General features: G+C 34.8%; 1 protein-coding gene across 4 annotated transcripts in view; it reads left to right on the forward strand.

Moving 5' to 3' along the window:
- NCOA7 (nuclear receptor coactivator 7) overlaps positions 1–22,242 on the forward strand; it is a 182,817-nt gene that overhangs the window by 35,923 nt on the left and 124,652 nt on the right. For 3 of the 4 annotated variants that reach the window (XM_072643225.1, XM_072643224.1, XM_072643228.1), the window contains exon 3: positions 3,640–3,754. In XM_072643225.1, coding sequence (XP_072499326.1) covers positions 3,705–3,754 — 50 coding nt within the window. In that variant the 5' untranslated portion in view covers positions 3,640–3,704. Of the gene's footprint in view, positions 1–3,000; positions 3,054–3,639; positions 3,755–22,242 lie in introns of all 4 variants that reach the window. The other variant, XM_072643226.1, reaches the window with a different exon arrangement.

Genomic DNA, 22,242 nt, shown 5'->3' on the forward strand with positions numbered 1-22,242 from the left:
GTGAGGTTTTTATTATTTATGAATCCACCTTAATATGTGGGTACCTGTTATATTATTTCTTTTACCTTATTGTTAACTAAATTATTATGTTTAAGATCTAAAAGTGTTATGATTTATAAATAGGAATGCATTGGTAAGGGCTCAAGTACTAGATTAATTGAGTAGGAGTGTTTCCCTTCAGCCGGATAACCTCTAGGATCCTAGAGAATTAGGATCCAGACCTGCCAGTGGGAGGGCAGGTTAAAGTAAGCAAACCAGCCCATAAAAATGAGTCGGTGTCTACATGCCCCTGTGAAAGGTATGAGGCACTACACAATGAGTAGCCATTCCACACACCCTATTTACATTGAGACTGGCTGCATCTGTGAAGCACTGGCAGAGAGATTATAATTAAACCCATGAGAGTTGATGAGTTCACCAAAAGAGAGTGCAGAAAAAGGGAAGAATATGAAGACTTGGAACTTTGGAGGACAACCCCAGTTAGGAGTCACGATATTTGATGATGAACTAGCAAAACAAACTGAAAAGGAAAGATTTAGACAGATGAGAGGGGAAACTAGAAGAGAGAGTATTGTCCAGAAAGGAGAGAATATCTAAACAGAGTATTGTCACAAAAGCCCAGAAAGGAGAGAGTATCTAGGAGGAAAGGATGGTACAAAATTCATTTTATTATTTCTACCCAGTGCTCTTAGCTTTGTTCTCTGGGACCAAATACAAGTTTTATCCCTCTTAGACTTATTGTTGTTTTTAGTCATGTTCAACCCTATGTGACCTTTTGTGGTTTTCTTGGCAATGAGATTGGAGTAGTTTGCCATTTCTTTTTCCAGCTCATTTTACAGATGAGAAAACTGAGGCAAACCAGGTTAAGTGACTTGCCCAGGAACATACAGCTAGTGAGTGTCTGAGACTAATTTGGACTCAAGCCTTCCTGACTCCAGGCCTAGCACTCTATCTACTTCTTCATTTTACTGTTCTTTCAAAAAATTAAATACCACTATCATACCCTTCCCCTCCAAAACTGTCTGTTTTCCAGCTTAAATATCCCTAGATCTTTAAACTGATATAATATACATATGTATATATAACATACATACATATTGGTGTATATACATACATATGTATGTGTGCATACATATCAATTGAGCATATATCAGATTGCAAAAATATATGCATATATAAAATATTATATCAGTAGAGCATGATTTCCAGTCCTCTTAACATTCTTATCACAGTACCTGGCACATAATAGATACCTATTAATAAATGTTGATTGATTGATTCTGATCACTCTCCTTTAGATGAGTTTGGTTTATAGTATTTCTGGATTCTCTTCATCATCGACATTGCCAATACCTAAGTTCAAGCCCTTATCACATTTTGCTGAGACTGTTACAGTGGTCTACTTATTAATAGTATCTGTCTCCAGTCTTCCACCACTCAAAACACATACACACACACATTTGCGTATGTGTTGTGGCATCCTCTGTGACAGATTAATCTTAATCATAATACTCCCTTTCTTAAAAGCCTTCAGTATTTTTCTGTTGCTCACAATGTAAAGAGCAGGTTTCTTAGTTTGCTATTAGCAATCTAGACCCAATTTTTCTATATCTCCCACTGCTCATCTACATGAAATCTGTATCGAGTCTATCAAAACCTATCCTTCTTGTCATTCCCTAAACAAATCCTTCTACATCCTTATAATACAGACTCAAATGGCCCCTTGTTTTTTTCTAATTTTTTTTTAAATTTATTTTTAGTTTTGAACATTCACTTTTTCAAGATTTTGAGTTCCAAATCTCACTCCCACCCCCACCAAGACAGCATGCAATGTAATATAGGCTATACAGGTATAATCATATTAAACATATTTCCATATTGGTCATGTTGTGAAAGAAGAATCAGAAGAAAAAGAAAAAACCATAAGAAAGAAAAAAATAGTGAATGCTTCTATCTGCATTTAGACGCCATAGTTCTTTCTCTGGTTGTGGATAGCATTTTCTGTCATGAGTCTTTTGGAGTTGTCTTAGATCACTGTATTGCTGAGATGAGTTAAGTCTTTCAAACTTGATTGTCTCACAATGTTGCTGTTACTGTGTACAGTATTCTCCTCGTTCTGCTTCCTTCCCTCAGCATCAGTTCATGTAAGTTTTTCAGGTTTTTCTGAAGTACATCTGCTCATCATTTCTTATAGAACAATACTATTCCATTACATTCCTGTACCACAACTTGTTAAGTCATTCCTCAGCTGATGGGCATCCCCTCAATTTCCAATTCTTGGTCATCATAAAAAACTATAAATAGTTTGGTATATGTGGGTTCTTTCCCCTTTTTATGATCTCTTTGTTAGTGCTATTGCTAGATCAAAGGGTTTGCACAGTTTTGTAGCAAATGGCAACTTGTTAGTGAAGACTTTCTTAATCCCCACAACCAGATACAATCCTTCCCTCCTCTTGACTCCTACTTTATAAGGTCTAGTTGTGCTACTCATATGGCTACTTTGTTAGTAGCTATTTTGTGTAGAAGTTCACTTGATTACAAGTTCCTTCAAGTCAGGGACTGTCTTAAAAATCTTTGTTTCATGATGTGGGTGCCTAGCATCATGTCTTACACATCATAGGCCACTCAGTGATTACTTGTTGGATGAGTTAAGGAATGAATTTGTAGTATATTTGGGGCCAAATCATGCAGAACCTTACATGCTAGGCAGAAATGTTTAAATATGAGGCTTTAGATAGTAGGGGAGTCTCTGATGGTTTTAAGTCAGAGGGGTCACATGGTGAAAGCAGGAAGAGGAGTCTGGTGACAACTTTTCAAAATTCTTCTTTATGAGACATGCATTAGAATGAATTTTGGTTAGCAGAAACCAAAGGCCAGCCTTTTACAGAATGGATATATCAGGTTAACCTTTCTAAGTCCTACTTTTCATTTTAGGATCATAGCTACATAGCTGAAAGGGTAACCTTAAAAGTCATCTAGTATAACTCCCTCCTTTTACAGATAGAGAACCTAAGACATTAAATGACTTGCCAAAGGACCACAGCTAGGAAAAGGTGAGAAAGTCTGAAAGAGTCAGAATCTGAACCCACGTGCTCTGACTCCAAAGCTAATGCTTTCTCCATGACATCATGTTTTGAAAATTGATATTAGGTATTTGCATTTGTGGGTAGTGTAATGATCAAACATAATACTGATTTTATTTATTTGGTTCCTGGGGAAAGCATATCCCTGTCAGTCATTTTATGTACTTTTCTTTCTTTGTACTTATGAGATAATATGAGATAAAAATTCATTGTAGCACTAAATATTGTAGCAAAAGTAGGGTTTAAATTCTAAATTGAAAACAATCAATGCAAATTGATAGTAGTTATTGTGACTAAGTTTTGAAAGAATTCTTTTGCCATAAGAAAAATCCTTTCACTTACATTCATATAGACCACTTTACTTAATAGTTTAACTCCTCCTAACATAACTTGTGTTTTCGTGGAGTTAGTATTTTGTATCTGCACCACCCAACCTGTATTTCCTGGTTAAAGTTTATCTCTACTTGTCATGGGGCTTACAATGCTTTGTTCTTGATATCAGCAGTTATGAGCTCATTCATTGACTTCTCTGTTGTTGTGTTTTTTATTTCTCCAGGGATATGAAGCACTGATTATAAAAGACTTCCTCAAATACTCACTTTGCACTTTTGACGAGGTATCATGGACACCAAGGAAGAGAAGAAGGAACGGAGACAAGGCTATTTTGCTCGGTAAGCATGTGTTCTACACAATTATTTCATTGATTGGAAAAAAACTGGTTGAGTGTACTTTGTCTTCCACAATTACTGGGTCTATCATATTTCAAAACTGTAATAAGCACAGCAGGTAGCACACTAGTAGGAGTTAAATAAGTTTTCTTCAGCATTTTTCTCACTTGTATTTGATTTGTCTCCTAGTCTTTCTTGCCTTTGGCAGATTTTCCAGGCCCATTATCTTTGTTACTTAGAGAATGCAGCTGTCATTGTGAATTGAACTGCAAATTGCTTTTGAATTCCACAGTTAGCAACCTACCATGAATTTTAAGTTTTAAGTGCCTAGCTCCTGCTGCTCTGTAGTTTACTCAGTTTAAGCTGAAACTACAGTACTGAAAATGTGTGACCTACTGACTGCTGCTTGTCAGCTGCAAGGGGTCTGTTATGAACATTTTCATAGGTAGATAGAATGACAACTTCTAATCTACACTTGTTGGGTATATACAGTTCAACAAGCATTTACTAAGCACATTCTGCATGCAAGATGCTGTGTGCTAGGTGCTGTATGTACAAAATAGAATGGAACACAGTTGCTAATGTTACCTGCATTACTACCTTGAAATTATGATTTGTAGACTTAAAATGTATTTTGACAGTTCTTTTTTTATTGTATTATCATGTTATAGAAAACATCTGGGAATCACCTGATGAGGCTAAATGTTTTCAGAACATTGCCTGAGAACATAGAACACAAATGCATATTACTATATTTTCAGATGAAATTCGAGAGTAGGTTACATTTTAATGTTTTGAAAAAGTACCGCATATCCTCTATACCATGTGCTTTTTTCAGATCTAGACATAAGGATCTTGTCATATTCTGCCCAATTTAACCAGAATACAATTTTTTTGGAAAATAAAAATGAAAATAGAGATTCCTTTTTCAGTTTTTGTCAGAAATTGGTAAACAATAGTTTATAAAAATAGAAGGAAAAAATTTCAGTTGGGAATAATAAACCTTTAGTGTAGATTACAGAGAAATGAAGTTGAACTCTTAAAAAAGGGATTTTTCTCTTAAGATATGGTCAATACAATTATGATAGAAAGAAAAAAGATTTGTTGGAGGAAAATAGAAGTCAGGAATGGTACTTGGAACATGTCAGGCTTCAGAGATGAAAATAGAATTGGATAGAATAAATAAAATGGTCCATAACAATAGACGTATTGTACCAGAGGGTCATAATACCTTCTCATTCTGCAGGTAAAAGTAATGAAAGACAAAGTGAGACTGAGAGACATGAACCTTGTGCTCAAAGTTAAATTTATATGTAAATATATATTATATATATGTGTGTGTGTGTACATTTATGTACATATATATTATGAAATGCAGAGCACAGAGATTTTAAAAAACTGATTTAAGGGTATCCTCTTTATTTCATTTTTGACTTAACTATCCTTTAAATCAGAAGTGAAATAATGGATGATAATTAAATTTCTTAAGTTCTAGCAGTATGCATCTCTAAAACACTCAATTGAGCAAACTTCCTTACTAGGAGAGTATGCCAGTAGCTTTTATCCTGGCCTTTTTCTATTTCCTCTCTACCTGATTGCTAGGGTTCAAGTGTCTCTACAAAGACATTCCCAAATACAGATAGAGAGTTCTGTTCTCTCTTCTGAACCCCAAGCCCACATTACCAGTAACCTGAGGGAAATCTCCTCACTGTTAGACCTAACATGTCCAAAACAGAACTAATTTTCCCTAAGAACTTACCTACTTCTTTTTGTGAGTACTTTTATCGTCCTAGTCACCCAAGTTAGCAACCTAGAATAATTTTTGACTTTTCCCTTTCCCACAACCACCGTAATCAATCATTTGCCAAGTTATAGCAATTCTACCTTGATAGCATTTCTTGTATGCCTTTATATCTTTCTATGTACATAGCCACTATCCTACTTCAACCCTCATTACTTCTCACCTAGTTTGTTGTAATAGTTTTCCAAATGGTCTCCCTGTTTAATCTCTGCGCTCTTTGATTCATTCTCCATATAGCTGCCAAATTAATCTTCTTAAAGCACAGCCTTTACTGTCAATTCATCATTTACAAACCTTTAATAGTTTCCTGTTGCCTCAAGGAAAAAATACAAGTTCCTCAGACTGGGATTTAAGTCACTGTCTAACTCTAACCTAACTTTTCAGTCTAATATCATACTATTTCCACCCCAGCCAAACCAGACTAGCTATTCTCTAACAAGAAACTCAAACTAACCTGTTAGCTAATTTGCTTCTGTACATATCTGTAGGCCCATTCTGCAAGTCTGGCATATAATTCCTTACTCACCCCTCCCTCTCAAAATCATTGTCTGTTTTAAAGACTCAGCCCCGTAGCCACTTTCTCCATGAACTAATTTTTCCCCTTGTTAGTGTTTGATCATTATTCAAATTACCATGTATTATGTTTACACCCTGAATGCAATGATGACTCCTGTCAAGGAAGAAGCCAGACTCATACTTATCTGTGTTTTCCCAAGGCCTAGCATATACCTTGCCTTTGTCTGATAGTGAATAAATGCTTTTTGAATTGAATTGAATACCATTCCTATAAACTTGATCTGACTTCTGAACAACTCACAGTATACTAAGTATAGGAAGAAAATAGTAAAAAAAATAAAATGGGGAACAGAGTTGTCGAATTTTGCCAATCTGCCTTTCATTTAAAAAAAAAAACAATACAGATATCTCCCTACTGGTGCTCCTAGGACATGAGAATAACAATAAAAATATTCCTGATTAAGCTATGAAAACAGTAAGTCAAAGGTGTAAGTAATAAGATGATCTCAGAAAATGGAAAATTGATAACTTGACTACCATTGTGAAATAAATCAGAAATAAAAAAAAGGGGGGGGGGGAGTAAGAAGCATGAAGACCAGTTAAGAAGCCAGCTTCAAGGTTGAAATACTTTCTGATAAATAAACTGAAATGAGCTGAAAGGGTAACTGTCAGCACACAACCAGCCTGCTGGAAAGCTGCTCTCTGAAAGCAGAGACCAGAAAGCATTCTTTAGAATTGGCTGCCTGAGTGCTAGAATGCAAAATCAGGCCAAAGAGTAAGACCTACCTAGTTCAAGCAATCATAATTTTCCCGTAGAATTGTAAATTATAAACCTTTCTTCTTAAAACCAAGTTAGTATTAAAACCAAATCAACCTCTAAGATCTGGCCAGATGCACTGTCTATCCCCACAATCTTGATCTGAAACCACTGAAGGGATTTTTGTTTGCCTTTGTAATCTATAGACTTTTCCATTCTATGAAATGAAACCTTGAAAATTACTTTTGATACCTCTGTAACCTCTCTACTCACTTCCCCAAGTAACCACTGGTTTTTGTTGTTTTGCAAACTAGTGTGGCATGTAGTTTAGTCAACATTGTATGACTGTGTATGGTAAATACTTTGTCTTTTAGCTTCTCCTTTGCACTAACTTCACTATCTAAAATTAAGCCCCTAAAGAAGTTTATTAACAATATTTTATTTAAATTTACTAGTAGGAGCAGCCTTGTTCATTCTTCATGCTGGGTAATAGTTCTTAATGTAGCAGGGAGAAGATTGTCATGGATAATTTGCACCTGTCCCTTGTCCTGCTCTAATACCTTGTTACATGTAGTTTACCCAATTCATGTCACTTAATGTTCAACATCCTCAGGAAACTAGGTGGTGTAGTAGAGTACTGGGCCTGGAGTCCAAAAGACCTGAGTTCATGTCTTGCCTTGGACATTGTATGTGTGACCTTGGGCAAGTCTTTTTTTTTAGAACTTTTTTTTAATTTTATTTTTCATTTTTAATGCAGTTCATATTGCATAAAACAATTCCAAATTTTGGTCAGTTGATACTTTTTTTAAAGCATTTACAATATGGACCACAGAAAAATTTTCTTTTTTAGATATTAACCAACTGAGACACAAATAATATTTATGTATGCTAACTTCACAAGCCCTTGACCTAATTGTCTCCACAGTATTACTAAGAGTTAAAGGACCCTAACTTATTGTTATTGGTCTAAAGTCCTAAGCCTAATAGCTTAATTTTAGACTTAACCTCGGATATTCCCCTCCCAACAATCTATAATTTAATAGATCTGGTATTAAGCTTACAAACCTTTTGACCATAGGAAATTGCCACCAAGAGTAGGGACTTGGGCAAGTCTTTTATCCTTTCTTTGCCTCAATGTTCTCAACTGCAAAATGGGAGTAATAATGGACCCTAATTCTCAGGGTTGTTATGAGGAACAAGTAAGATATTTGTAAAGCACTTAGCACAGTGCGTGACCCATAACAGGTGCTACATAAATGCTAGCTGCTATCCTTTTTATTATTTTTCAGTGTACTTGTTTCTTATTACAAATTGAAGTCATTGGTTGAATTATTACAAAACTATGGTTCTATGCTCCTGATAGCCTCTGATTGTACTACAGGGATAGGACTAGGTCTCTGATTTCACTAGTATCGGGAAATCTCAGGTGAGAGAATTCCCCCTTTCCATGCAAGTCATCATCACCTCTGTGAATTAGAGTCTTAGAGAGTTGCCTAGAACTAGCCCCTAGAGAGATAAAAGAAAGATGAAAAGGTCCATTGTATACAAAAATATTTATAGCAGCTCTTTTTTTTTTTGCAAAAGACTGGAAACTAATGAGGTTTCCATCAGTTGGGGAGTGGCAAAACAAATCATATCAGATGAGTCCAGAGGAGTATTATTGAGCCATAAGAAATAACCAAAAGGACAATTTAAAGAAAGTATTGATCACTGAGAACTGAGCCAATTCGGATACAGAATGAAGTGGGCAGAACCAGGGGAACAACTTATACAACAACAACAACCTTATAAAGAAAAAGAACTTTGAAAGACAGAAAATTGATCAACACAATGAACAACCATGACTCCAGAGAATCAGGGAAAAAGTCCACCTCTTGACAGAGAAGTGCTAGACTCAAGATGTAGAATGAGACATATATTTTTGGACGTGGCTAGCGTGGGAATTTGTTTTGCTTTACTATGCATATTTGTTATGTATTTCAATTTTTTTTAAAGTTTGTATGAGAAATGGAAGGGAAAGGAAAGGTAGAGACAAGTAGCCCCCAAAAAAGCATGGAGAAGGAGAGAAAAAAAAGGTAGTGGAAATATTTTTGTAATGTACAGAAAAGAATAGGAGAAAGGCTAGAAAGAGTTCCAAATAACCAGAATTTTGAAAATTATGTGTTAAATGTATTACATATTTTAAAAGATGCAAGTTGCAAAGAGACTCAGACTTTCATTTCTTTTTATTACATATGTGCCTGGAAATGTTCCTTTTATTTGTTGTTTGTTTAATTTAGGAAAAAAATTAAGCGAAAGATGCTAGGGCATTAAGAGGTTAAGTGATTTACCCAAAGTTACACACCTGAATGTGTGAGAGACAGGACTTGAAAACAGGTCTCCCTAATTTTGAGGCCAATTCTCTATCCATTTTATCATGCCACTTCTCATGATCGTACTATACTTCATTCATATTTTTGGTTAAATGTTCATTTGTAGGCTAGTTTGGCAATGTAGCTACCATAGATAACGTTGTTTTTACTGGGAAATGCTTTCAGAATTTTGAACCGCTGACTTAACATAGGAACTTTTGGAACACAAACCATTTGTAATCCAGTAACTTCTTGTACTTTCATGATTACTGGCTCATTTAACTCAACAAACTTTCACCGGCTTCCATCAATGTTCAAACAAGGGCTACAGGGCATGGGTGGTCAGATTCTTTGTTTAATCTTAGTCTCCGCCCTCCGCTGTCCTCTACAAGAAAGTCTTTGTAGTAGAGCAGAAGACTTGTAGAAAATAACTTTGCGTTGCAAAGTATCAACTTGCTTTAAAAACTTGGAAAGACAATGACCAGTTTAGGCTCATAAATCTGGAAGTGAAAGGAACCTCAGAAATCATCTAGTCCAGTCTCTTAATTTTCACAGAAGAAGAAACTAAGACCCAAAGAATCAAAGTCCTTTTGACAATGTCACAGAGGTAACAAATATCCAGGGTGGGATTTGAATGAGGTTCCTCAGTGCTCCTTCCTTTGTACTATGCTGCCTCCTTCCTTACTGATTAGTGGTATTAGAAAAGAAGATACCAGTGGTTCTCATAGACATGTCTGTTTCTTGATCTGGGGAGATCTCTATGTAGAAGACAGAATTATTTTCTATAACTCTTTCCTCATCGTGCTTGTGCTCTGATAATGAATGTAAAAGACAGTGACTGGGATGATGTGGTATGAACATTTTATCTATCCATGTCCAAGAAGGGATAGAGAGGATCACAGAAGATAAAATGGACAATTTTATTACATAAAATTAAAGTTTTTTGCACAAACGAAACCAATGCAGTTAAAATAGAAAACAAATAGGGGGAAAATCTTCATAGCAAGTTTTGCTGATAAAGGCCTCCTATCCAAGTTATATAAGGAAGTCATTCAAATTTATTTGAACAAGATCCTTTACTTAATAAATAAATGGTCAGAGAAGATGAAGCTTCAAAGGAATAAATTCAAGCTATCAACAACCTTATGAAAAAATGCTTTAAAAACTAATAATTAGATAAATAAAAATTAAAGTTACTCTGAAAGTCTACCTCATACTCATCAGATTGGAAAGTATGACCAAAAATGGAAAAGGACAGTTGAAGAGGCTTTGGGAAATCATACAAATGAATGCTGTGTTTCAGCTGTGAATTGGTCCAGTCATTCTAGAAAGCAATTTTGAACTATGCCCCAAAAGTCACTAAACCATTCATGCCATTTGACCCAGGGATACCACCACTAGACATATACCCTAAAGATATCAGAAAAAAGGAAAAGGACCCATATGTTCAAAAATATTTATAGCAACTTTAAAAAATTATAGCAAAGAACCAGAAACTAAAAAGGTACCTCTCATTTGGGGAACAGCTAAACCAGTTAAGGTATATAAATGTTATGAAATATTATTGTCCAAAAGAAATGACAAAACAGATAGTTTCAAAGAAATCAGGGACAACTTACATGAATTGATGCAGAGTGAAGTAGACAGAACCATGGGAACAATTTATGCAAAAACAACAAATTATAAAGAAAAATAACTTTGAAACACTTCAGAACTCTAATCAATGCAATGACCAAGCTCTACAAACAGTCAAGGGGCCAGTTACCCACCTTCTTACAGAGAGATGTTGAACTCAGCATGCAGAACAAGACATGAACTTTTGGACATGACTAATGTGAAATAGTTTTGCTTAATCATGCATATTTTTATAAGGATTTTTTTCTTTTTTCTTTTCCTTTTTCGTTTGGAAGGAATACTGGAGAGAAGGAAGGTTGAGATAGGGTTTCCCTCCCCTCCAAAAGAGAAGAGAAGAGAAGGAAGACCCAAAGGAATCACCAGAAAGCAAATCAGCTTTGAAAGTTACATATAGCATTTATTATATACTTAAAAAGAAAAATAGACTACATTATGTGGCTTCAGTTTCATGTACAATCTTCTCTTATACAATGTATATGGAAATGTTCCTTTTGTTTGGTGTTTGTTAAGGACAAAAGTAAAATTAAAGATATATATATATGTTTATATGTATATATATATATTTGTCCTTCATATGGTTAAAAAATGGATCTTTTCCCAGCAGCTAATGCAAGACCTCAGAAGACTATTTAGTGGGCTGAGGTCTTACCTATTTAATTCTGTTGCCTCTAGTATGAAATATAAACTCCTCTGTTTTTAAAGCCCTTTATAACGTAGCCTGACGCTATCCTTCCAGTCTCATTTTGCACTTTGTGATCCAGACAGACTGGTTTTCCTCCCTGTTTCTCATACATGACACTCCATCTCCCATCTCTGTGCCTTTGCATTAACCATCTGAAATTCCTAGAATGTTCTCTTCCTTACCACTGCCTCAGAGTCCTATTTCTCCTGTATGATGAAACTTAAGCACTATCTTCTGCCTTAAGCTTTTCCTGACCCCTCCTTCTCCCAATGTTAGTGTCTCCTTCCCAAACTACTGTGTTTAACTGCTTTGTGTTTATTCACTCTATATTTATGTTGTATATTTACCCATGTGCTTATTAACTCTTCTGTTAGAATATAAGACCTTTTGTGATTAGGGATTGTTTCATTTTTTGTACTTGTATCCCTAGCTCCTAGGACAGACACCGACACAAGAGTGTTGCTTAATAAATGCTAGTTGATTTATTGATTACCTAATTTCACATCTATGTGATATGATTTTTAGGACTTATATCACCAAACCATAACCATTCCTTTGCAAACCTGATGAACTTTGCTTGAAATTTTTCCTAAATTGTTAAGACTTGTCAACCATTTTTCCATTAATCAGTTTGTCTAATCTATTTTAAAAATTGAAGAGAAGCAAAGTGGCACACTAATTTAACTCAGCGTCTATGTATGTAGTTTAGTAATCACTTAGTAGATAGAAAGTACATGCGAAGTATTGAGTGTCATGGTAGAACCAAATGCATGCTTTTCTGGTTAGTTCCTGATTCTAGTTCCTGAATCTTGTCATCATATTCCCATTCTGTGTCAGAAGCTACAGTAGGCGCTCTGGATATAAATACAAAGAATGAGACACTTCTTATTCTTAAAGAGCTTATTCCTGACCTTCCTCTTCTCTTTCCCCTTTGGCTAACTACTGACGACTGAGAACTGAGACAACTCAGATATTTTATCTAAATGGGTTTTGTTACCATAGTCCCCAGTGTTGCCATTGTGAGGGCTGGCTCTGGAGCCAAAGCTCTGTCTTACTTCAGCTGCTATACACGTAGGGCTCAATTGCCTCTGGAGCAGTCCTGATGCACACTCATCCTCAAGACTCCCTTCCCCTTCCCCTACACTTCTGCAAAGCGAGGTTCAGCATACAATTATCCTTGAGAGTAGGGGCTGGCTTTTGCCTTTTTTTGTATTACCAACACTTAGCACAGTACCTGACTCATAGTAGGAACTTGTTATTGTTGTTATCAATAATAAATGATAATTACATTTATTAAGTGCTTGATAATTTGCAGAACAGTTTACATATGTTATCTTGTTTGTGAGGTGGGTGTTATTATTTTCCCCATTTCACAAATGATGAAATTGAGTCTGAGATAAGTGAAGTGACTTGCCTAGGGTCACACAGCTTGTAAGTATCTAAGGCTAGATTTGAACTTAGGTCTTTCTGACTCCTAGTCTCACACTCTATAGGACCACCTACCACCTTTTGATTTGACTTGATTTGTGCTTCTGCTGTGCTGGGATGTGCATTGGCCATCACCTATTCACATATACCATAAATCTAATCATCTGGGATGCCGAAAAGGTGAATACATACTTAAATTTGGCAGCTCGTCTGTAATTAATCACATTCAATTAGAGTGGCCTGGCAACTTACAGTTTATACTAACTACCTCTTCAAAGATCATGCTAAAATAATACACAGTGCACGTGCTCCATATACTCATGCTAACTAAACTTTCAGCATTCTCACAGTGAGGACCAGTTTAATCACGTCCACTTCTAACCCTAACCCAATTCTCTTAGGTAAGGGATGAAAAGAGGAGAAGAAAGAATTGTTCATTCCTTGAAAAGCTGCCTGAGACCCCACTTTCTGTCAACCCATAGCTACTAAAGCTTCAGATCTATCATTAAGGGAGATATAAAGATGAAATGATACAGTTCCTGCACTCAAAGAATTTATTTAATAGAAATTTTCTTCTCTAATGATATCACAGATATGTGATTTCAAAAATGTGTTTCCTTCACCCATAGAGATTTTAACTTCTTCATGCCTTCTCATCCTTTGTAATCCTTATCTGTTTTTTTTTCAGTATATTGTCCACAAAAGATCTAACCCCTGGAATAAAAGCCATACTCAGCGTTTTCTTCTTCTTCTTTAATTATATCTGTGGTTCCAGGTCTGTCCATCAGTTTTTAGTCTTACTTCTCTATACATGATTAACCCCACCTCCTGTCAAATCATACATATCCTCTGTTTTCTTTTATACCACTTCTCATACACAGTGGTCATTTGTTAATATTCTCCAATATCCTCCCACCATAAGTCTCCCTTGATTACTTTTGTAATTTTTATTCTCCTTGGATCATGGTATCCTATAATTAAAATTTATATAGCACTAATGTGAAAATATCAGTGTTAAAAAGGTAGACTTTTACCACAACAAGCAGTTTGGGAAGCACTGATTATTTTCACAAAAGTAATCCAGTGTGAATTCATACTATTCAAGTATTGGCCCAACTCCCTGTCTGTCTATAGTACAGTATCCAGGATAGATAGATACCAAGGGTCCTAAAAGACTTAGTGTCATTTTAAGATATTAAAGCTTAAAGACTTTTGGGACACCCTGTATTTTGATGGACTAACCAAAGGGGTTGTTTTTCTCTCTGTATGCCATAGTTTAGGTAATAAACATTTTTCATCATCATACTTTCAGCGAAAATGTTTAGTCCATTTTTTTATATTATTGTAGATTTCACTCAGGAAACTTTATAATGTTCTAAGGCTCAATGAAGTTAATATAATGTCATCCATGAATAGGAGCACTTGGAGAAGCTGCTATCAATAGAGAATTGTTGTCTTGTTTGAACTCCACACTGGACATCATACATTACACTAAGGAACATTTTATACTTACCAAATGACAATATTGAGTGAAAAATTGAAAAATATATTTCCTTAGTCATTTATGCCAGAATTATATAATTTTAGCACATGTGAAAACACCTGTTCAAAAAGAACCTTCAAAGTTGCATTAGGTTTGAATAAATGAACAGCTGCAAAAGCATTTAAGTGCTTACAGTTTGTTAGGCACAGTACTATACAATGGGCACATTAATACAGGAGAGCAAGACATGTCTGCCTTCAAACTTGCACCCCAATGAGGGGAAACTACACGTAGATTTGGAAATAGGGTTGTCAGAAAGGAGGCAACAGGGTTTGGTGATGGTTGGGAAGTACGTGGTGGCCTGGGCCCCTGACAAGATAAGACAAAGGTTCTCCTTTTGGAACCCAGAGTCCCCAGGGTGGAGTCCAGCTTCTGGTAGAAGGAGGATGAAGAGGATGTCCAGAGGGTATAGGCAGCATAGTGTAGAAATGCTTTTTCTGAAATCAGTAAAATGGCAGAATCCTTTACTCCTCTCAAGCAGTTGATTTAGGAAATCATATGAGAAAGTATGCCTTTTCTGTTCTCATGCTTTCATTAAGGATACTCTTGATGAGTACGAAGACCATGCTCCAAAAGATTTTATACAGATAAGAAATCAAGCATTTGTATCATTAGTTTCTGTTATCTTTATTGTTTTGGAATCTTTCCCTCTCCAAAAGATCTTAAATATTGCTTTCTGAGTACTTTTAAATTTGTATTTTAGCCAGCATATTATTTCTTTTCATTTTAGCTATCATTTGTATTATTATATAGTTTTAACTAAAACTTTTGAGATACCCTATATAAAAGAAAATATAATCGGTGGAAAAGCTGTAAATATACAACACTCTCAATTTTGTGTCAAAAAGTAATATTAGTTCTCCTGACCATACAAAGCCTCATTGATACAGATATGATTCCTTGAAACAGCCTTTCATTTAGTGGGCTATTAATAAGTAGTTGTTAAATTGCATTGAGTATTATAAACACTTTTAATAATACTTTTGTTTTAAGTAAATTAAAATTAAAAATCAAGATTGAAGCAAAATCTCAGTATATAAAATGCTGGACTTGGAATCAGAAAGATCTGAATTTGAATTCTATCTCTGGCATTTAAAAAATGTGTGACAATGAGCAAGTCAGTTAAACTTTGTGAGTCCAAGGCAAGTAAGATTGAAAATTATAGAGAGAAAAAAAATATGGGAAGATCAAGATTTACAAAAGTAGAGATAACTCTTTACCAGAAATGTCCCCTTGAATGAAAGATCCTTGACATATTAAAATAAATGAGATTAATCAGTTGTCTAGCTTATATTGTTACCTTCACTGATTGAACAGAGTGACCTTAGGACATGATATTGAATATACCACCAGAATATGATAAAGTAGAAAAAAATTCTGTGAACATTTGATAGAAAAAAAGAATTTAACGAAAAATGATTTTTGACAATGAACCTTACCTCTGGTCTACCCAAAATATTATGAAATTCCGTTTTTGTTGGAAATGTTCCCATTCATCAGAACTGCCTGAAAATCCTTAAAATAGCATTTGTAAAATGGGAGTATAAACATTTTCTTTCAGTCTTAAATTTTCTCAGTACTAACTTTTGCAGTACTTAAACTGTGTGATTAGCAAACAAAAGTAAACTACCTCTCTTCGAAAGCTATTTCCCATGGAAAAACTGTTGGTATCTTTTAGAAAATTATTACTGATTGCCAGTTAAAATGATGAGACTCTTGCATGAACTCTTAATTTTGTTTACTGCTCATGTTTCCCATTGGGTTGATTGAATTAGAAGCAGGCAGTTCACAAGGAACTGTTTACACAGAGCGTGTAATTCATTGTCAGGCAGAATCTCCAAGGTCAAGTTTGGATACAGTCAATGTTTCCAGGAAATTGTTAACTTTTTCAGAAGACAAGGGGGGGGCGGGGAATGGGAGCATAAACATTTGACTGTTAACACTTTCATGTCTTGATATCTTGCTTTACTTGTTAAGAATGATTTTGTAAAAAATTTGACATAATGCTACTTTAGATGGAGGGTTAGATGGAGGTAAATAGTGCAAATTAGATTGTAAGGCTATTTCAGTTTGAAAATATTGCTCCTGAATTTGTTTTATTCAAAACACCTCAACCCATTTCTCTAAGAACAATTTTATAGATCCTATTATTGGAAGTATCAGATCCAAGGGTTCAGTGCTACTTATCACAGTGATTTTTAACCTGACTCCATGGACCCAACATGGGTCTTTGTATGGCTTTCAGGGGACCTGTGAACCTAGATAGAAAAAAAAATTACATCTTTATTTCAATATAATTGGTTTTCTTTATAATCCTATGTATTTTTATGCATATAAAAAGTATTCTGCTAGACTGCCAAAAGAGGTCATCATACATACATACGTACACACACACACACACACACACACACACACACACACACACACACACACACACACACTAAGAATCCCTGTACTAGTTGCTATAAAACCAACTTCCCAAAATAAATGATCAGTATATCTTTCTATGATCTGAAGATCTAAAGATTTACCTCTGTACTGGGCAGCATCTCGCTGAAAGACCCCACAAATTGTTGACAAAAGAACATGAACTAGCTAATACTCTTATCTTCTACCACCTGCAGGATACTACCCAGTACAATGCAATCCCATTCCCCACCTTGGCTTTTTCTCTCCCTTCCAATTTTATTAAAAGAGACTAAGTTCATGGAATTTTAGAGTTGTTGGGGACCACCTTTAAGAACAAATGCTCCTGAATTCTAGCATAGCTTTCCAAATAGTAATAAAATATTTCCTCCTAAAAGAAAAGCCTGCATAAAAGATAATTTAAAAAAAATTAAAGCCAGTATGCTCATCCCTTTTATTTAAAGTAGAGAACATATCAGCTGAATTGGTATGAATATTAACTCTATTACTTATTATGTAGGTGGTTTTAAATGAGTCATTTAACCTCTCTAAGCCCAAGTTCCTTCATCTATAAGTGAAAGAGTTTGAACTGGATCAAAAGTTCATATCATGGGCCATTTTGGCATTCTGATAAAGCCTAAACCTCTTTTCAGAATTCTATTTTTAAGTGGACAAAATAAAACTAGCAACTTCCCCACAGATGAAAGGTCCTACATAGCGTTACAGAGGAAATCAATCATATTGAAATATAGTTATCAAAATGTAAAAAAAAAAAAAAAAAAAAAAAAAAAAGCAAATTCACAAGACCCCAGGTTAAAAACCCCTGGACTAGATGATTTCTAAAGGCCTCTTCAGTTTTAAATTGTGTGATCCCATGACTCATTTCTTCCATACTTGGACCAAAGCCTTGAGATAATTTTTGTCAAGTGCATTTTTAAGCCTTTGCTAGTTATCCATGGTTCAAAATCTCCAATAACATGAGAAAAGTAAACTCTGGGCCAAGAAATGCTTTCATTTCACAATAACAAGAAACCCATTATTTGCTTCAGTTTAGATGACATTGATTTCATTGGGAAAAAATGTACCTCCTTTTCCCTCCAAACCCACCAGAAAAATAAAAGTGAAAATTCTGATAGAAAGAGTGGGCACTCTCCCCGTATCTAACATAGGCTTTCTCATGCCTTCTTCCTTTGGTTGCCTATCTAGTGCAGTTCCTGAGATAATTCAGTAAATATTTAGCCTGAGTCCCACCAACGCAGTATCATGACAGATTTGATAACAAATGAAGAATTACATGTTTGATTGGAAAGAGAAGGCACCAGCAGAGGTGGCTTTGACCTGGTGGGTCTACTTTTGCTGGAAAAAATGTCCTGTATTTTGAAGAACTTGCTACCCGTTTGATTTTCTTTGGTTTCAGCTAAAGATAGCTAAATAAAGCATTTTATTCTAAATTAAGATGTAAAACTATCTTTCTCCCTTGTGTTACTCTTTTTCCATTTAACTTTTGTTTTTTTCCCCTCTCTTCTATTACGTTGAGTCTTTCTTTTTGACTTTGTTCCTCATTTTTTTCTCAAGAAATATGATTCTTCAATCTGCATTGAGGGAAGGAAAAAATATTTCAGTGTTAGTCATCAAATGATAATGGCACTTTTTGCCATCATGAAAGAGACTTCCTGTTTTATTAATGGAGCCTGAGTATTGGGAGGAAGCTTTGTCAAAATGCACCATTAAAAATTTCTCTCTCTTGGGAAAAGTGGATATGAAATTATACCAAGCTTGATGTGTAGTTCCTCTTTCCATTTTTTTATTGTGTGATATGAAAGTGTCTCTGTATAGATTATTTGGCAGTAACCTCTATATCAAATGTGAAATATTAATGGTGAAAGAGGAAAAATATACTAAAGTGAAAGTGGTAAAAAAAAAAATAGGGTTTGGAATTTTGTAGTCAGTATAGAGGACACTTTATATACCAGCTTATTTTCTCCAAGGAGACTTTTTCGTAGTTAATTTTGTGTCTTCCTGGTTGAATGGATATGTAATCTTGTTATCATTAGGTAATTATTGAACATTTTTTGAGCTTGACTCTTTATGAAGAAATACAACTTAAAAGACACTCTCTCTGACTTTCTACAAGTTTACAGATTTAAAAAAAATACAAATGGGCATATGACTGAACTTACAGTAGTATAAGATGAAATGTTTTGAAAACCTTAACATGAAGAAATTTTTTTGTACACTTTCCACTATTGATGAAGTATTATGCTGTATTTACTAAGAAGACAGAATAGCACCTGTTCCTTACATCCATATAGTTAAAAATTACTTTTAAGATGTGGGTTGATTTGATTTAATTGATTCAGCTCAAATCTGAAGGGAAAATTGAGGATGTTTTATGGTGTTTAGTATATCCAGGAAAAACTGAACTTTACTTTGTATAAAACCCACAAGAATGGCATGGCTCCTATTACATAAGTAATTTGACTTCCAATCTTCTGATTCCTGGTTGACCATCTCATCTTTCTTTCTTTTTTGATGGATTCTTTTCATTCTCTGTACTAACTGTGCTTCTTCTCACCTTCTGTAATTTGAAGACCTACATGCCAAGATTATCAGACTGCTGATCTAAGACTTGAGAGGATTAACTGATTTATTATGCTGTTTGTTACAGCCTATCAGGATACAAAAGGATCTCAACAATTAGGAATGGTGGGTCAAATACATATATTTGAAGAGAGAAAATTTTTAAAATCTAATCACACAAATAAAGAAAGAATCCATGAAGTATGAGTAGTCAATGGTTCACATGATATAAACTCAGGGAATTTAGTGTACTTTTTATTCCTGTCAAAAATGCCCACTAGATTTTTCTCCTGATATGAAATTCTTTTTTTAAAAATGTTACTTATTTTATTTTTAATTTTTGAAATAAAGCAAACATTTGCATAACATCGTATAATAAAAAAAGATGATTGTATATGAAACTGCAAATCTCTTCTGTACAACTTGCTTTTCCTTTTAAATATATAATAAAGTTATCATGTAAATTTTTTCCCCTTTTCCCTCCCCACCAGAGATGGTTACCATTAGACACAAATATGTGTGTATGTGCGTGTAAACACAGATATGTATATATATATTTATATGTAAAATTATTCTATATATACTTCTTGTTATCACTTCTTTCTCTGGATGCAGATAACATCTTCTTTCATCTGTCCTTTGTAGTTAATTTGGGAATTTATAATAGTCAAAAACGACTTATTTGCTCAAAACAGTATTGCTGTTACTGTATACAGTGTTCTCTTGGTTCTGCTTCTTTCAGTCTTCATTATTTTGCACAAGTCTATCCTTGTTTTTCTAAGATCATTGAGCTCATCATTTCTTATAGCACAGTAGTTGATGGGTGTCCCTGAAATTTCCAGTTTTTTGATGCCAAAAAGAAAGTTACTATAAATATTTTAGAACATATAGGTTCTTTTCCTTTTTCCCTAATCATCTTTGGAAATATACCTAGTAGTGAAATTGCTGAGTCAAAGGGTACTGACAGTTTACCAACTCTTTGAGCATAATCTCAAATTGTCATATAAAATGGTTGGATCAGTTCACAATTCCACCAATAATGAATTAATGTCCCAGTTTTTCCACCTCTTCCTTACATGCCATTCTGTCTACCACATACATGCGTACGTATCCTCCCAACTCCAGAAATGTTCTCCTGCCTTATTTCTACCTAACAGAATCTCTAGTTTCCTCAGTGCTTTGGTACCTTAGGTGCCTTTCCTGATCTCCCCAGTTAATAAAAATTTTCCTTTCTAAATTGTAGTGTGTGTGTGTGTGTGTGTGTATTTGTGTGTGTTGTGTGTGTAGGAACTTGTTTTGTAGTTGTGGGTATCCCTAGCACCTAGCATAATGCTGTAAGCCTTAAAAATTAATATTTGTTGAATTGAAATTGCTTTGGCTTGTTTGATTAGTAGCACCTAGTGATTTAGTTTTATGATATCACCCCTCCATCATTTATGGGGTATTCATTTATCAACAAAGTAAATTTATATTAATTTTATTTTGGTAATTTTTGAAACATACTGGAAGCCACAAAGCTAGGGTTGGAATTCACTATTTAAATAATAATTTTTATATTTATATATTATTATATATTAATATGTATTATTTATAATGTTAAATTAAATAAATTTAAATGAAACATTTTGAGTTAGTTTACATATTAAAGAACTATTTTTTTAAAACACCTTTTCAGTAGTATAAAGATAGTCCAAATGAAGAGGGGTGTGAAGGTCTGGAATTTATGGTTTGTGGAAACATTTTCCTTTAGGACTTAGGAAAAAAGCAGGTAATCCTCACTGCTTGGAGATGATTTTGAAAGTCCTCAATGAAGAGGAATGTGAAGGTCTGGTATTTATGGTTTGTGGACATTTTTCTTTAGTACTTAGAAAAAAAAGCAGGGAATCCCCACTGATTCAAGATAACTTTGAAAGTCCTCAAATTTCCAGAGAATGGGAATTCCTTTTTTCCCCTCCGTGACAACTGGGTGTGGCAAGAATTCCCCACAGATTAAATTCTTTGTAGATTCTGGACAAGATGACTGTATGGGAGGAGCCCCTGAGACCCTCTGGGTGTCACCAAAGAGGCCAGGGCTAGCACTTGAGTCTTGGGGGCTTAAAGTTACCCACACCCAAGCCAGTTATGTTTTACATTTGCGTAAACTAACAAGATTTAAGTATTCTTTTTTTTCCTCCCTGAAAGAATCTGTGTTATGCAATTATGTAATGATTTTAAAAAATCATGCCCATTGTTTTGTTTTGTTTTTTGGCTTTTCTTTCTGTCCTGTATTATTAATGAAATAGTAGTGGAAAGAAGCCAGCAGAATATCTGAATTTCAGGTCTGAGTCTTCCACTAACTACCGCTGTGACTTTAGGCAAATGACTTAACTATATTCTAAGCCTTTTCTCTTCCCACAAATGAGAATGTTGGACTTCATATTTAGGATTACTTTCTAATCTAAAATTCCACAGTTATGTTAAATAATGTGAAGACCATTCTTTGTGAATTGCTGTGAAATGGAAAGGTGTTTAGTTAAATGAAAATGAGTATATTTGTGACTTTGTTGGGCTCTTGAGGGAAAAAGTAACCAATGAAAATAGAATTTTGTTAATTCAACACATTAATTAAGTATCCTCATAGGTTTTGTGTTCAGTACTGCCCAACTCTTAATGATTCATGGACCATCCTGTCCATGGGGTTTTCTTGGCAAAGGTACTGGAGTGTTTTGCCATTTCTTTCCCAAGTGTATTAAGACAACAGAGATTAAATGACTTGCTCAGGGTTGCACAGCTACTAAGTGTCTGAGGCTGAA

The sequence above is a fragment of the Notamacropus eugenii genome, chromosome 2 (genome assembly GCF_028372415.1).
Source record: "Notamacropus eugenii isolate mMacEug1 chromosome 2, mMacEug1.pri_v2, whole genome shotgun sequence".
NCBI lineage: Eukaryota > Metazoa > Chordata > Mammalia > Diprotodontia > Macropodidae > Notamacropus > Notamacropus eugenii.